Here is a 15,996-nt window from a genome sequence, read left to right on the forward strand (position 1 = left end):
GCGGCAGCGGTTCTCGGCCTTCATGGCGACATTTTTCCTTGTTTCCTTACTCGGCTTCTCAAATTGGGAAGAGAAGCGGCGGGCGGGGCTGTCGAGCCCGGTGGCGGCAGTGACCGAGACGGAGGAGGAGGCCGGGGCTCGGAGGTCCGGGCCGGGCCTGGCGGGGCGGAGGCTGCGGGGAAAAGGGAGGCGAGGGGGGGTGCGCGAGCCCCGCCGGCCGGCCGGATACGCTCTCCCGCCGCGGGGCAGGGGAGAGGGCTGGCTCTCTTGGTGCCGGGGACGGGTGTCTCCGACACAGCGACCGACACTCGCCTCTGGGCCGAGGCCGAGCTGCTCCTGGAATGGCGACGAGTCGCCAAACAGCATCTCGAAGAACCCGGATGGACTATATATATAGTGGCGATGTGGACGTGAAGCACTCTGGGAAATGTGGTTTTCTATATTCATCCGGGTCCAGTGATTCCCCCCCCCCCCGCCATTGTGTGAGGGCGTATAGGATGATGGGACTTGTAGTCCAGGTTTTAGTATTAGCACGGTAATAATGTACTGTATAATAATAATATACACTACGATTAATAGCCCATCCAAATACTGGAATACCTGTGGAATTCCTTTATTGATTCATTAATTTATTGTTCTTATACTAGGATCAGTATCAATTTATTCATGGCTCATTCTAGCTCATAATAATAATAACAGCAACAATAATGGCAAAACCTTACGTTTAATAACACTTTACAGCACCTCCTTACAAAATACTTCATTGTTAATAAGTCATTTATTAATATAAATCATTGTTGATATTTCATTTCATTACTAATAACTGTCATTCAGTGCTTATTATTAGCAGGCACTATGCTGTGCAGTTTATACACACTTAATCCTCACAATAATTCAAATTTAAAGATGAAGGAATGGGATTTAAAAGCTTACATCATATAGAAGTTTCTCTCTGTCACCCTCTCCTTTTCTCTCTCTCTCTAAAATCAATGGAAACATATCCTTGAGTGAGGATTTTTTTTAATATATCTTTATTTCAGAGAATGGAAGGGAGAGGAAGAGAGAGAGAGAGAAACTTCAATGATGAGAGAGAGTCATTGATCAGCTTCGTCCTGTACTCCCCCCGCTGGGAATAGATTCCGCAACCCGGGCATGTGCCCTGACCGGGAATCAAACCCGGATCTCCTGGATCATAGTTCTGATGCTCAACCACTGAGCATCACCAGCCCGGCATGGGTGAGGATTTTTTTTTAAATAAAAATAAAAAAGCTTAGATCTTTTACCCATAATCACATAGCTAATAAGTGATGTTCTCAACTACCTATAAGTAAGCACTTCTCCATTTTACAGATATGGACACTAACACAGAAAATCACATATGTATTTTTGAAATCACATCACATCCATCTGTACTTTGGAAAATTATAAATTATGTCCTCCAAACATAGCAGTTTGAAATTCAAAGGATCACATACACACACTGTTACAGAGGTCAACAAATAATTCTTCTCAGATTAGCCTTAACTAGTTAGAAACCTGTTATATGCCAGGCACTGTGCTCAGCACAAGGAATGCCAAACTACAATAAAATTGAGGCTTTTCATATACTCCTAGTTTCCTAAGTTTGTTAAGCAAATAAACTACATTGGCTAGGTTGGCACACACCAAAGAGAAAGCCATGTTCAGTTCAAGCCCAAAGATTGGGAAGCTCAATGGCAAGAAGCCAGGCAAGTTGGAGTCTGGCATCTCCCAGGCTCTCCTTGAGCTGGAAATGAACTCCCACCTCAAGGCCCAGCTAAGGAAGCTGATTATAATGGCTGCCAAAGAAATTGTAGTGGTGGTTGGAAAGCTATTATAATCTTTGTTCCCATTACTGAACTGAAATCTTTCCAGAAAAATCCAAGTCTTGGCTAGTGCATGAATTGGAAAAAAGAAAAAAAAAGTTCAGTGAAAAGCACGTTGTCTTTGTTGCTCAGAGTTGCTTAAGTCAACTCAAAAAAGCCTCCAAAGAAATAAGCAAAAGCATCCCAGGAGCTGCACGAGAATCCTGGAGAAACTGGATGGCAGCCAGCTTATAAAAGTTCATTTGGATAAAGCACTGCAGAATAATATGGAACACAAGGTTGAAACATTTTCTGATGTTTATAAGAAGCTCACAAGTATGTTAATTTTGAATTCTCAGAGTTCCCGTTGTAAACAAAAATGACTAAATACAGTATTACTCACAAGTAGAAAAGAAAAAAGAAACCACAATGGAACATTGTGATAAGGACTGTAATAAAGTTAACACAAACGCTTACCAGGGCAGAAGCTCCAAGAAGTACACAGTTGAGAGAAGTAAAAGGACTTCCCAGAGGTGGTATCACTTGAGCTGAGCATAGAAGGATGAATAGGATTTTAGCAGTCAAATATTAACAAATAAATAAATAGTAAAATCCTAGAATTCTCATAATTGGGCCCTTTTGGCTCCTTAGTAATCATCACGTTATACAAAACATTAATAAGAATACATAAGCCAATCAATTTCTTGAAATGACCAGTTTTAACTGAAACAAAGGAAATAGATACTAATCTCATATTTTTAAATTTCCTTAAAATTCCCTCCACCAGTCCTTACCTATTCCATTTTTCCCCTCCACAGGTCATATGAAATGAGAGAATAGCTACATAATTGTTGGTTTGGAAACTTAATTTGATATTTAGAAGGAACAGCCTCAAATCCTGAGGTCCATTCTCATGCACGACTAGATTTGGAAGATATACTAAGATCCCTCGATGAATTTTATTTCCTTTAACAAAGATTTGAGAACTCTTGATTATATGGAATAATCATTCCTTCTATCGCACATAAAAATAAAAGAGAGGGAAAGAGAGAAAAAATCCCAGTGCAGTTCTTCCAAAACAAAGCGGTAGCTGTCCATCTGTCAGGCTACTATGAAACCAGAGAGAAAAATTTTCATTTTCAGAATAGTTTCTTAGGGTCCTTGGCGCTTTCTCCTTGTGAAATATTTACAGGAAACATACATTTAAAAAGAGAACCAAACCACCTCCATCGTCTTTTGTGCAAGATGGTCTACATTACCCTTTCGGGAAAATCTGGGGTTGAAGTAAAACACCCATGCTCTGCCAGTTGGAGCTAGAAATGTAGCTGTGTGACAGCAGGAGAGGAAGCGTGCATGGTGATTTGTTCTGACTTGCTAAATAGATACCAGAGCATTCGTTCCCATTCCTTTCCGATGTTTACTTTCCAGAGCAGTCTAGCGTATGTTCCTCAAGAATGGCCTGCGAATTCCTTGCATTAGAATCACCCGAAAAGTCTGGTCATGTAAAGATGCCCAGAACCCATCTCAGATGTACTGATTCAAAATCTCTAGGATTGGGGGCCTGGCAACCTGCATCTTAAAGAACAAACCAGGTGATTCTTAGGCACACCACCGTTTCCTGTAATCCTAGCCTTTCGCCACCCTGTCCCTCTCAGTTCCCCACCAGCTTCACCAGAAAACAAGAGTGATTGGCTATCTGGCGAGTTGGTACTGGTACTGCTGGTCGGCAAGATTCAGAGACGTGGCGGCTGAGAGGTGATTGGGGGCTCTCCCGAAGGTCCGCGCATTCCTGGCGAATTGTGTGTTCCGTTTGGGAAGAGAAAGAAAGGATTTCGGGGGCTCAAAGACTTAAGTCGACACCGATTCCAGAAATCAAGCAGAGCTAGCTCCTAGGCATCAGATTTCAGGACGCGTTCGGCTAATACTGTCTCCGGCCGGCCGCCGTAGGCCGTCTGGTGACGCAACGTGACGTATTATCCGCAGCTGTCAGCGGACTGTCAAGATGGCGGCCCCCAGGGGTTGCGCGCTATGGGGCTACTACGGCCGTGGGTGGTCGCGGGCGAGGCGGGACTGCCGGCTCCCCGGGCCTCGTAGCTCCTGGCCCGGGAGTCCGCTGGGCGCGCGGCTTTTGACCCAAGAGAAGCGGGCAACGGAAACGCACTTCGGGTTTGAAGTTGTATCTGAAGAAGAGAAAGGAAACAAAGGTGAAAGGGGCAAGAGGGCGGATGGAGGGATCTGACCGTCTGCGATCTGGCTGCGATCTGGCTGCTAAGGGTCGATTTAATGTCCTGTCATGTTAGCTCCGGTGCTGTAGCTTGTGCAGCCCCGACGTCCAAGGAGTCCCCCACCCCCCAGCCTGACCCTGCAGAGCTTGGACGCCTCCTCTTTTTAAGCAGAGCAATTACCTCTAATTTCCATCAATTTAGCGTTTATAACATGCCAGGCACCCGTTTTCATTTCAGCTTCTTAATGGTGGGTATTGTTTTCCCCATGTTACACGTGAGAAAATTGAGACTTAAAGGTTAAGCAAGAACTTGTCCGATTTAACGTAGTAAGTGGTGGAACCATTATTCCAGTTCACTTTGGTCTGACTACAGAGAGCATGTTCTTAACCTCTTGCCAAAGGGGTAGGTCATTTTTGATAGAAAGGAAAAAAGAAGTCTTTTCTGTACCTCAGCTTCCAAGTTTGCCAAGTAGGAATAGTAGTAACATTTTTCTTAGAGTTCTTGGGAGGATTAGATTACTTCATACATTAAAATTATTTTGCACAATGCCTGACACTGGGTAACAGTACAATTAGATATTACTGAGGAGTTTCTTTGAGTATGGCATTGTGCCACAGGCATGGGAAAGGAAAGAACAATTTTAAAACTCCAACTGTACCATTTATAATGGTGAAGCTGTTATGCCCATTTTATGGATGGATAAGGTGAGGCTCTGAGAGGTTCCTTCACTTAGCCTGTGGTCACCCAGGAAATAAGAAAAAGAGTCTACAGTGGAACTTCCCACCTTCTTAAAGACAACTACAGTGTATTACCTCTCACCTCAACCTTACTAAACGTTTAGTTCTACTGTAACTCTTTGAATATTGAATTTCAATTAACACTTATTTTACTGTGAATCCCCAGAAAGCTAGGACAGTGGCTCATTCATGTTTCTATCCTCAGTGCCTGATGTGCATTAGGAGTTTTATAACTGCTTGTGGAATGAAATAAGTGGAGCCAAGTTAAATAGTAGTAAACATTTATTGAGAGCCTAAAACTGCTTAAGATACCTTACATTAATTCTTATAAATACAACCCAATGGTTTTATAGATGAAGAAACTGTTGAAACAGAAATATTAAGTCACTTGCCCGAGATTCGCTAGTAAGCTGCACAGCTGGCATATGAATCAGGTGGGTTGCTTCCAAAATATTAATAATACCTAACCTCTGTATTTTGCTTTACAATATGTAAATATTTCACACAATGACAAGTAGGGGGAGGGGTTACCCATTCAGCTAAATACAGCTTCCAGATTTGAGACCCAAGAGTGAAATACCGGCAGTCTTCCCTTTGCACAGTATGCAGGATGGTAAACATGACCGTGCAAGCTGAAATCGTGCACAATGATCTTAATAATCAATGGGGAAAATTATAATTATTCCATGACCTTAAAAAATTATTGAACATCCAAAACTTTTAGTGTCAGTCATAAATGTATAGAGAAATGAAAAAACAGTAAATATTTCTTTAACCACTAATTATAAGTTAGGTTTAATTTTAATGTAATCAATGTAACTAGAATTTTTAATTTTAAGTTTAAATTTTTTAATTGAAATTCTAATAAAAAATTAGAAACGTTGAGAATTAAGTTGTTTTATTCCTTTGGGAAAAATTTACCAAGAGTCATTTGAACATCATATAATTTACAGTAGGGAGTGAGCATCTTCTCTATGCCTTCGCAAATTGCCATACTCCTTTCTAAGTTTCAATCAGTTTCTAATATTTATCATTTCACTTTCAATGTCATGAAATATCTCCAAGAATTCCTTTAATGTGAAATCTTTTGCTGGCATCACTTCCTCTGGGACATCTTCAATGTTTTCATCGCGACCACATCCTCATTTATGCCCATAAGTTCATCTTACAAAGTCTCTCGAGTGGCAACAGTATCAACATTCCCACCCCACCGTCAGTGGCTTCTCCTATAACTCCATTGACATTTTATTTAAATTTCACTTCCAGCATTATCACTTTTCATATTTTTTCTGCACTTCCATTTTTGTTGGCCAATTTCCTCTTAATTATCCAGTTTGTAAAATACCGCGTGTTTACAACAGAGACAAGGAGGTAACACAGCTACATGCTTTGCTGTGTGTGAACTGAATAACTGATGTATAGTGACCTACCACTGACAAACTGTAAAAGAAGTGACATGACTGGTTATTGATCATGATGTATATCTGTTATTTACACTAGTGAAGTTTGTACTTTATGCAATTACTCACAGTTAACATGCCATTGTATTTGAAAGATGTTGTTGGGGGACTGGTGTTATTTAACTAAAACCACAGTAACTAAAATTCATGCATATCAGAACCATGCAAAGCTAGGCGTGCTTATACTCAGTGGATTGAGCTGTGTCCCTCAATTCCCCAAAGATGTTCAAAAGAAAAGAGCAAGCTTGCAGAGCCCAGGGTTGAGAATTGGCATTCAAGATCAAGTTCAAGGTGGAGCTCTATGGTCCCTGATTCAGCAGAGGGCAGTAATGTTTTGGATCTATGGGGCACATTTCATCTGAGGAACTCAAAGCATCTCCCCTTCACTACCTAGGTCAGCCTATGGCAAGGAAGTAGGGAGGTGGCACTGATTTTCTTATCTCATGGGCAGAGAAACTGAGGTGCAAAGAAGTTAAATATAGCCTGCACCTTAAAGTGTCTTGGATAGTAAATTCCTTCTCTTTCCAGCTAGCCCAGAGTTCACATTCTGCATTGATCCTCTGGAGATGACTCATGAGGACCCTCTACAATGTAACTTGACCCTGATTCACATTTTGCCATCCATCTGCCCACCAAATAAACCTTTTTTAAAAGAGGCAATGTTAAGGTGTGGATTTGGGCATTAAGCATTATGCTTTAGTTTCACCTTAGAAAGAGGCAATTTCAGGGGTAGGGGAAGCTTCCTTCTCTTTCATTTAGGACTTTCCCAAGTTAATCTTGTCAGTAGCACAATTGTGTTGTGTTTCTCCCATGTCAGTCTATCAGGTGTTTGAAAGTGTGGCCAAGAAGTACGATGTGATGAATGATATGATGACCCTTGGTATCCATCGTGTTTGGAAGGATTTCCTGCTCTGGAAAATGCACCCATTTCCTGGAACCCAGCTACTCGATGTTGCTGGAGGCACAGGTAATGTCCATGTTAGTATCCTCAGGTACCCTTGAGCACCTTTTACAGAAATTAGTGTCTCTTGTTAGAATGAGCTACCTTACCTACCATTAGCCTGAGGATGGTAGATGAAAATCAGTATGCTTCTAAGAAAGATTTACTCTTTTCTTTTTAACTGAATGTCAATCAAAAGCACAGAATATCAGCCTTGTGCCTGTCACTTCTCTAAAATGCACAGGATTACAAAGTGAAAAGACCAGTTTTTTACTCCAGTGACATTTTACCATCTAAATGAATTTTACCTTTTGTTTAACCTTTGACCCACTTTAATCTCTTTCTTGGGGGGAGTGTGGGGGTGCCTTTTATCATATTACATAAGCTTTCTAGGCAGCCTTTTTTGCTAAATCCATCGTCACATCAGATATCAAAAGCCCAATTGTTTTTGCATGTTCCTTTGTTTCTTGGTGCACCCTAGACATTTGGGGGGAAAATACCATGTGTTTCTAAAATGCATCTTGGTAAGCCCAACTGGCATGGCTCAGAGAGTTGAGCATCGATGAGAGATCGAGGTTTTATTCCTGGTCAGGGCACATGCCCGGGTTGCTGGCTCAGTCCCCATTCGGGGGCGTGCAGGAGGCAGCAGATCAATGACTCTCTTATCATTGATGTTTCTATCTCTCCCTCTCCCTTCCTCTCTCTGAAATCAATAAAGATATGTTAAAAAAATTTTTTAAATTAAAAAAAATAAAATGCATCTTGGTGATATCCTTACATGGTTATTATACATGTTAAATTACCATAATGTGTAATATAATGCAATAGTATAATTATACTAACAGAATAATGTGTAATAAATTATAGGAGACTAATCTCCATGTTTGAAACAAATGTGGCTTTGTTGGTGTCCTCCTTTCCCCAAATGGAATCTTAGAAGGCAGTAAAAAGAATCCTGCTCAGTGGAGGACAGTAGAGCAGAATCTATCAAAATCTAAAATGCTTGTAGTAGGACGCCACAATTCCAATTCCAGATATCAAGTCTAAAAAAAAAACTGGCACAAAGATAAAGCTACAGAAATGTCTCAGAGCTGCCTACATCTCCGGTGTACCATAACCAGAAGCATTACTTCATGCTGCCAACTACACATTTAGAAAACATAATTAAAGGTAATCCCATATATTTAAAAAGACATTTTAAGAAGATATAACTACAAATGTGCTCACTGTATCATTTTTAGTAATACTAAAAATATTAGAAATAACCAATTTATCCCTCAATTAAGAAAAGGCTTTAAATTAAGATACATCCATTCCATGAGCTATTATGTAGCTATTTAAAGAGTGAGGGGGAAGAAAACCTATAAATACTGGTGGGAAAGTCTCAAAGACATTAAATGGGAAGAAAAAGAAAATAGTTGTATAACAGTGTGTATAACATGATCCCCACTTATGTTTTAAAGTTGTTTCATATGAGTCCATATAAATGTATTTAAATATGTAAAACAGTGACTGGAGAATACCTGATTGGATGGAGAGACTGGAAAAACATAAGGATGAGTTTCTTACAAATAGTGTAAGAAAAACAAAGACAAGGAAACAGCATTATGAGAAAGGACATGTGATCCCGGAAAGCACTGGCTTTGCCCGAACAGTATCTACCTGGTCATAGTAATGTAAACACTTGGATTTTTCAGCTTTTAGATTCAAACTATCAACAAAGTGCAGAAGGCTTAATTCTAGCTGTAAAACAAATAATATATTACCAGTCTTGACAGAGTAAAAGTACATAGGATGGACGGTTAAAGGGAGTCAGAGATACCTTTTGTAATTGATAGAATAAGAAATAAAATATTGATTAGTTTATTACTCTGGGTTACAAAGGAACTATGAGGAACTATGAATATATTGAGAAGATAGAGGCAAGCACAGATGGGGGACAGGATATCATTATTATAAATTTGGTAAGTAAAGAAATAGCTGTAACCTATAGAAGAAACAGCTAAAAGAGTTGAGAAAAATGGTCTCTGGGGAGCTGAACTGGGAGTGAGAAGTGGTGGGGCAGGGAATTGTTGCTTGTAACTATACCCGTATGTTTCTTTCATAAAAGTTATTTTAAAAAGAGTAGAAGGCTGTACACTAAGCTCTTATGTCTGGAGAAGGTATGAACAGAGAATGCGACTTTTATGCTTTATTCTATATATTGAGATACTGAGTCTTTTATAGCAAGAATATGTCCATGCGTTACTTATGCAATTTTTAAAAAAAGTTTTCTAAAGAATCTTAGAGGTTGAAAAATAAGTTACTGTGGAGATGACTACAAACTTGATTTCCATACACTCCTCAACTCCTATACCTTTGTTGCCCCTTTTGGAGTTAGGAAATGCTGGGTTTTGGGCTTTGCTTTTATGTTTCCATCTTTCCTCCTGTTGGCTTCCCACAGGTGACATCGCATTCCGGTTCCTTAATTATATTCAGTCACAGCATCAGAGAAAGCAGAAGAGGCAGTTAAGGGCCCAGCAAAATTTATCCTGGGAAGAAATTGCCCGGAAGTACCAGAATGAGGAGGATTCCTTGGGCAGTTCCCACGTCGTGGTCTGTGACATCAACAAGGAGATGCTGAAGATTGGAAAGCAGAGAGCCTCTGCTCAAGGATACAAAACTGGCAAGTCCTACAGAGAGCGCACAGAGGAATGTTTACATGTTTATAAAATAAGATAGAATATGGGAAATGTTAAAGTACTTTATTCTTCTGCTTTCAAAAACTGACAGCTAGGTAGGAATTGAAGATCATTTGTGTGGGTGAATCCAGTTCGTGGGGTTTTATGTGCATTATTTCAGCAATCCAGGGAGTTAGATTTTCAGCCCTCTGTGACAGGGGAGATGACCAAAGCCCAAAAAGGTTACATATCTTACTTAAGTAACACAACTTAAATGGCAGGTCTCGAATTGGAGCTGAGCCTTCGGAGCTCCTGGACTCTGAGACAGAAATTTTGTTTTCAGTCCCCAGCAGCTCCCCGATGACCCCAAATATCCTAATCTTGAGCCACTCCATTCCCATTAGTGCTGGGATGGTGTGATTGATGTGGAAGCCGAGCAGGTGCACTGTCCTCAAAGAAGGGACTTGCCCTTCAGCTGCAGGAGTGTAGTTAGCTGACAGCCTCCAGCTCTTAGCACCTGTAGGCCTGCCCCAGCTTTCCAGCCAGGCTCTTTCCTGGCAGCGCCCCGCTGAAGGCAGAGCACTAGGGGGCTGCTAGGGCCTGGAGAGTTCCCAAGCAGGACTCGATAATAGGCAGTCTTTGCTCCAGATAGGCTGAGGCTTTATCTGATCTGCATCTAAGACTGACAGGTTTCCCCACCCAGTCCTGCTTCTTCATCCTTTTATCTGTCCCAGGTGCCCCCCCAAAACAAAACAAAGCAACTCTTTGCACTCCGTCTCAGCATCAGTTTCTTAGAAGGTCCCAACTGATACAGTTGAAGAAACACCCATAAACAGTACAGCAGATCCTAGAATAACATGATTTTTTTGTTTGTTCAATGTCATTTTCTTATAATGTTGATGAGAAAGAAAAAAAATTTGATTCCCGGCCATGGCCACTGTCTGCGTGGAGTTGGCATGTTCTCCTCATGTCTGTGTGGGTTTTCTCTGGGTATTCCAGTTTCCTCCCACATCCCAAAGCTGTGCACGTGAGGCGAACTGGCCTGTATAAATTGTCCCAGTCTGAGTGAGTGTGGGGGTGTGTGAGTGCACCCTGTGATGGAAGGGCTTCCTGTCCAGGGTTAGTCTCACCTTTCAACTTGAGCTGCCGGGAGAGGCTCTGGCCACCAGCTACTCTGAACTGGAATAACTGGGTAGGACATTTATTTTTCTGATTTGTTTTTACTAATCTTTCTTAAACGTATCTATAGCTCGCATTTATTTCAATGTTTAATATTAGAAGGGTTTTGAGTCTTCCTATAGAAGTTGGGTGATGTTTTTGTGACCAGAAAGATGCTATAGGAACTTAACACTTGTTTATATCAGTTAACCTCTGGTCAAATTGATTTTGTTATCCATCATTTCACTTAAAGTCATAGTTTCCAAGAACCTATCGACAATGTTAAGTGAGCACTTACTGAACTCCTAAACCACAGTACTCTCAACAGCAGATGGGAGAGTGGCTCCATATCTCCAGGAAGCCACTGCAACCACAAAATGAACAATTTGTGGCCTAGCTTAAAGATGTACATTTTAGAAGCGTTTATTTCAGTCTGTTAAGAAAAAAAAAGAAAGATGTGCATTTTACATTCGGCTTTCTGTTTGTTTTAATTTTTCGAAGTACAACTTCCCCCCCACCCAATTTCTTCAAGTAGAAGCAATGATCCTGGCAGCTGCACCATGCTTACCCAGCTTTCCCGAGCCGCTGCTCTGCCCTCTCCCGTGCTGGCCAAGCACTGTAGACAGCCACTGGGAGAGGCAGTGGTTACAACGACGAAAACAAAAATCGCTCGGGCCAACACCAGCACTTCTCTCCTTCCCTCCCCCAGCAGGAGTGTCTGTGGTCATTTTAACTCAATTCTCTCTCCTCCTCCTGCCACCCTGAGAACAGCTGCCTACACCAAGGGCAGCCCACTTGGCCCCCAAGATGAAGGGCTCTTTTGTTAACCATCAACACCGACCAGAAGGCAGACAGTCACTAGTGTTTTTAGACAAAGGCACTATGTTTCCTTACTCCTACTGAAAAAATCTGTTTCCTTTCTCTCTGGTACTCAGCCATAAAGAATGGCGAACAAAGATAGAAACGATAAGTAATGTTCCATTTCTGGAATCATCTCTTCTGTAGCAGAGCTTGCCCTTCAGGCTCTCCTAACTGCCAAGATAAACCCACCTGCATAGGAATCATTAAATGCCGGATAGTACAATTGTCTTTTATCTTCCCTCCTCGCTTTACCAATCTCCACTAATAATGGCTTTACAAAAAATACCATGCAAAAATAGTTGAAACTAAGTAGGAGGATCCTAGAAATTATTTGATAAATGTAAAAGTTGATACGTAATGGTATTTTTATGTTTAGCACTGTTACATGTTTTTTTGTGTGTTTTTTTATGTTTATGTGTAGCACTTTCTCCCCAAATGGAAGCTCTGAGGGCAGCAGCCTTAGACTATTTGTTGGTTTCTAAAAGTGATATGCTTAAGAGAAATTTTGGATTTCTAAATTCAAAATTTGGGAAAAGTATTAAGAAGAAAGTAAATGTTACTCATAATTCCAACATTCAGAGATACTCTTCAATATTTTAGTAGATTTCCTTCCTATCTTTTTTCTAATATTTCCTTTTTAGAAAATTGAGAACACCCTGTATTCTGCCTTAATTCATTATGAGACTTTTCCATGTCATTAAAAATTCCTTAAAATCATTATTTTTTTATGATATTTCCCCAGATGGATGTTTCTTGATTCACATAACCAATTTACAGAACCAACAACCAACTGATCTTTCATTTTTTTCTAATGTTTTTGCATGTAGCACAACATTGTGACATTCTTCTTTGTCAATTTTGCGTGCATTCATTAGTTTTTTTTACTGACTGTGTAACTGAAACCATGTGTGCATAAGAGACAGCTACCCAGACTGAGATGAAAATAAATTTTCTCTTTCAGGACTTGCTTGGGTATTGGGAAATGCTGAAGAACTACCCTTCGATGATGATAAGTTTGATGTTTACACCATTGCCTTTGGGATCCGGAATGTGACACACATGGATCGGGTACGAATGGCTGCATCTCAAGAGATTAGTTTTGGAGTGGCTCCACAGTGATTGAAGAAAGATGGAGAGTTTCTTTTTTGGCTTCAGCCCTTGAGTGGAATGACTGTTTCAGAGGTCTCCCTCCTTTAAGTTGCCAATATTCGTACTCACAAAATTGATAGGGACCAAAACCATAGAGCAAATCTTGCACAAAGATGTTTTGTGCAAATTACATGTACTTTTTTTCCTTTTTCATACAAATATTAACATATGAAACATTTTTCAACCCATTGCTTTTTTCCTCAAAAATATATCTTAGAGATTTTTCCATATCGGTACATAAAGAACATGGCTCTTCCTTTTTGCAATAGCTGCGTAGATTCCATTTGTATAGATGTTCCATAATTGAACCAGTCTCTCATTGATGGTTAAGAGGCTTCTAATCTTGTGCTGTTCAAATAGTGCTGCATGTCATTTCCATAGTAGAAGCATTTCTGTAAGATAGATTCCTTAACATAAAATTGCTTAATCGAAGAGGAGATGCATTGTGATTTTGATAATTCAAAAATTGCCCTGAGTCAGTTTGGATTACTCCAGGTAACCTTCTGTTCACGAGCAGCAGAAGGCCTATAAAATTTAGGATGTTGTAGGGTTATTTCTGCTGTTACAGCTTCCCAACTGAGAGTGAAGAAAGTCAATGGGAAATTATAACTTTTATAATGCCCACAGAGGCTATAGCTATCTCGGCCTCATGGAATTGAGTGAGTCTGCTGAGGAATGTGTGCTTTTGTTCCTTTTCTTGCTCAGGCACTCCAGGAAGCCCATCGGGTCCTGAAACCAGGAGGACGGTTTCTCTGCCTGGAGTTTAGCCAAGTGAATAATCCGGTTGTATCCAGGTTGGCATTGTCAACAGGGCTTGGTTCTCATCATTTAGCCAAGGGTTCCCATCTCCAAATGGACAGAAAGTAGCCAGGAAGCAATACGCATGAACTTCACAGACTGGCTCCCTGAAGGATAGTGCCACCTCAGAGGTCAGCCACTCCTAAATGACAGCATCGAGGCCAGAAGAGTCTCAAACCAGCAACCAAAGGTTTCAGTCTGTCCACAGATTTTGAGTCCTGGCATTTGAAGTTGACTTAGTTGTCCATATTTAAAAATCAGAAAAGTTTACATAAAAATCTGGATTTCCAGCTTCATTTGAGAAAGCAGATAATATGGCAACTGTGGGTAAACCGTATTCCCACATGGCCATAGTCAGAGCTGGGTAGGAAACTACCCCTTCTCCACTTTTATGATACTTCCTAACTGTACCTATCACCACATCCTCACTGCTTCCTACTGATCTTGCACCTGACTCATTTGAGGTACTTGCTTGACCCCTATAGGCATTTGAGTTTATGACCCTAGGTTTAGACCTTCTTGCTTCTTACCAAGGGGCATGTCCTAACCTTAATTTTTTGCCTTTTTGTTTAGGCTTTATGATCTCTATAGCTTCCAGGTCATTCCTGTCCTGGGAGAGGTTGTTGCAGGAGACTGGAAGTCCTACCAATACCTTGTAGAGAGTATTCGACGGTTCCCATCTCAGGTACAAAACTTCTGTAGCGTACAACAAAGGCCTGAAAGGTGAAATCCAGGTGATCCTTGCTGTTATCTCCCTTTGTGTTTTAGGAGGAATTCAAGGAGATGGTAGAAGATGCAGGGTTTCAGAAGGTGACTTATGAAAGTCTAACATCAGGCATTGTGGCCATTCACTCTGGTTTCAAACTATAACTCCTTCACCATCCTGGAGCATGAACCACTGACATCCTGTCAAAAGCCTGCAGCTGAAGGATAATCAGGATAGTGACAACAGCAACAGAACATCTCCTCTTAAGGATATGTGCCTTGGACTCATGTCCTCATATGACCAATCTCAAAGTGGAAGAAACAAATTCCTGTCACTTTATTTCAGCTTTCACTAGGAACTGCTTCAGGCCTTCTCCCTGAGGTATTGTGCCTTTATTTTTTGCTCAGTTCCTGCTATTTTTCTCTCAGCTGTACAGTGTGTGGTTAAGGTAAAACTCGCACTAAAGCTCAGTTTGAAGTGCGTTTGTAGTTTCTCTGCTGGTGCTCCCAAAGGGACAGTGAATCATTTGAATCTAGTGATTTGAACCAGAAAACTTCCTAACTGTACCTGAGTCTCCCTTTAGCCTAGGCCTGGCTGAGGGCCAAAAGCCAAGGCCCATCAGACAGCTAACAATCATGAGCAGAATTATGTACTGAACCACTAAATGAGTTTACAATTTGTAACGCATTTGTGATGTTTTTCTTGAGGGAAGTGCATCTGTCATCATTCACTTAATGCTTTTCTATCAAAAGCCACTATTGTGCCCTCCGTGCCTGTCATGAAGAAAACAAATCCTCAAAAGAATAGCAAACTTCTGCTTTTATCTTAGAGATCTTCTTCATCAGAATATATTTGAAGAAAGGGTTTTATAGCAAAAAAAGTTTGAAAACTATCTAGCCTAAACCCCTCTGGCTCTCGGGGCAGAGCTCTTGTATACTTAACATAGTAATCGATGTTAAAATGAGGCCCCGTTTTTTATGTGGATAAAGCTTCAGGGTTTTGCTAAGAAATTGCAGAACCCAACCTATGAGTTGGCTGGAGGTTTGTTAATTGTAGATAACTTAGTTCAGGGCTATGTGAAAAGGCTTCAGATGTGCTGCCTCTTGTCCCAGGACCAGTAGGGGTCATTTATGTACCTTCACTCGTTAAGATCTTGCCATCACTAAAAAGCTTTCAGATACAGCTATTTATATGCAACTATCTCAAAGACAGCAACTAAGAGCACTTAACAAAAGTGCTAAACCTTAGAAAAACTCAACCACCAGCCAGCGGGAGCCTATGGGTCTTTAACATTAACAAGGAGCAGGCACTGGAGGGAACTTCATAAACCATCAACCCAGTCCTAGCTCCACAGCAATGTGGTCTCCTCACATCTGAATCAAAAAATAAGTTAAAAGCTGCCACTTCCTGGCAGTAGATAAGGGCCTATTCAAGTCAGAACCCCTAATGTCCAGCTGCTTGTATTTATATGAACAGTGA

General features: G+C 40.9%; 1 protein-coding gene, 1 long non-coding RNA gene and 1 pseudogene across 2 annotated transcripts; 2 read left to right on the forward strand and 1 right to left on the reverse strand.

Annotated features, from left to right (window-relative positions):
• Positions 1 to 3,711, reverse strand: LOC148090807 (uncharacterized). Its single transcript, XR_015716248.1, has 3 exons — positions 2,618 to 3,711; positions 2,301 to 2,371; positions 1 to 18 (listed from the first exon to the last, which is right to left on the reverse strand). It is a non-coding gene; the product is annotated as an uncharacterized LOC148090807 (long non-coding RNA).
• On the forward strand, positions 1,679 to 2,196 carry LOC148090808 (small ribosomal subunit protein eS7 pseudogene; annotated as a pseudogene).
• On the forward strand, positions 3,590 to 15,200 carry COQ5 (coenzyme Q5, methyltransferase). Its single transcript, XM_016201592.2, has 7 exons — positions 3,590 to 4,027; positions 7,063 to 7,212; positions 9,629 to 9,850; positions 12,826 to 12,932; positions 13,719 to 13,807; positions 14,385 to 14,496; positions 14,580 to 15,200. Exons 1-7 carry the CDS (start codon positions 3,826 to 3,828, stop codon positions 14,679 to 14,681), a joined length of 984 nt encoding a protein of 327 aa, XP_016057078.2. The 5' UTR covers positions 3,590 to 3,825; the 3' UTR covers positions 14,682 to 15,200.
• Positions 15,201 to 15,996: the final 796 nt, after the last annotated feature.

This window comes from Miniopterus natalensis, chromosome 20, assembly GCF_054644295.1.
Source record: "Miniopterus natalensis isolate mMinNat1 chromosome 20, mMinNat1.hap1, whole genome shotgun sequence".
Classification (NCBI taxonomy): Eukaryota; Metazoa; Chordata; class Mammalia; order Chiroptera; family Miniopteridae; genus Miniopterus; species Miniopterus natalensis.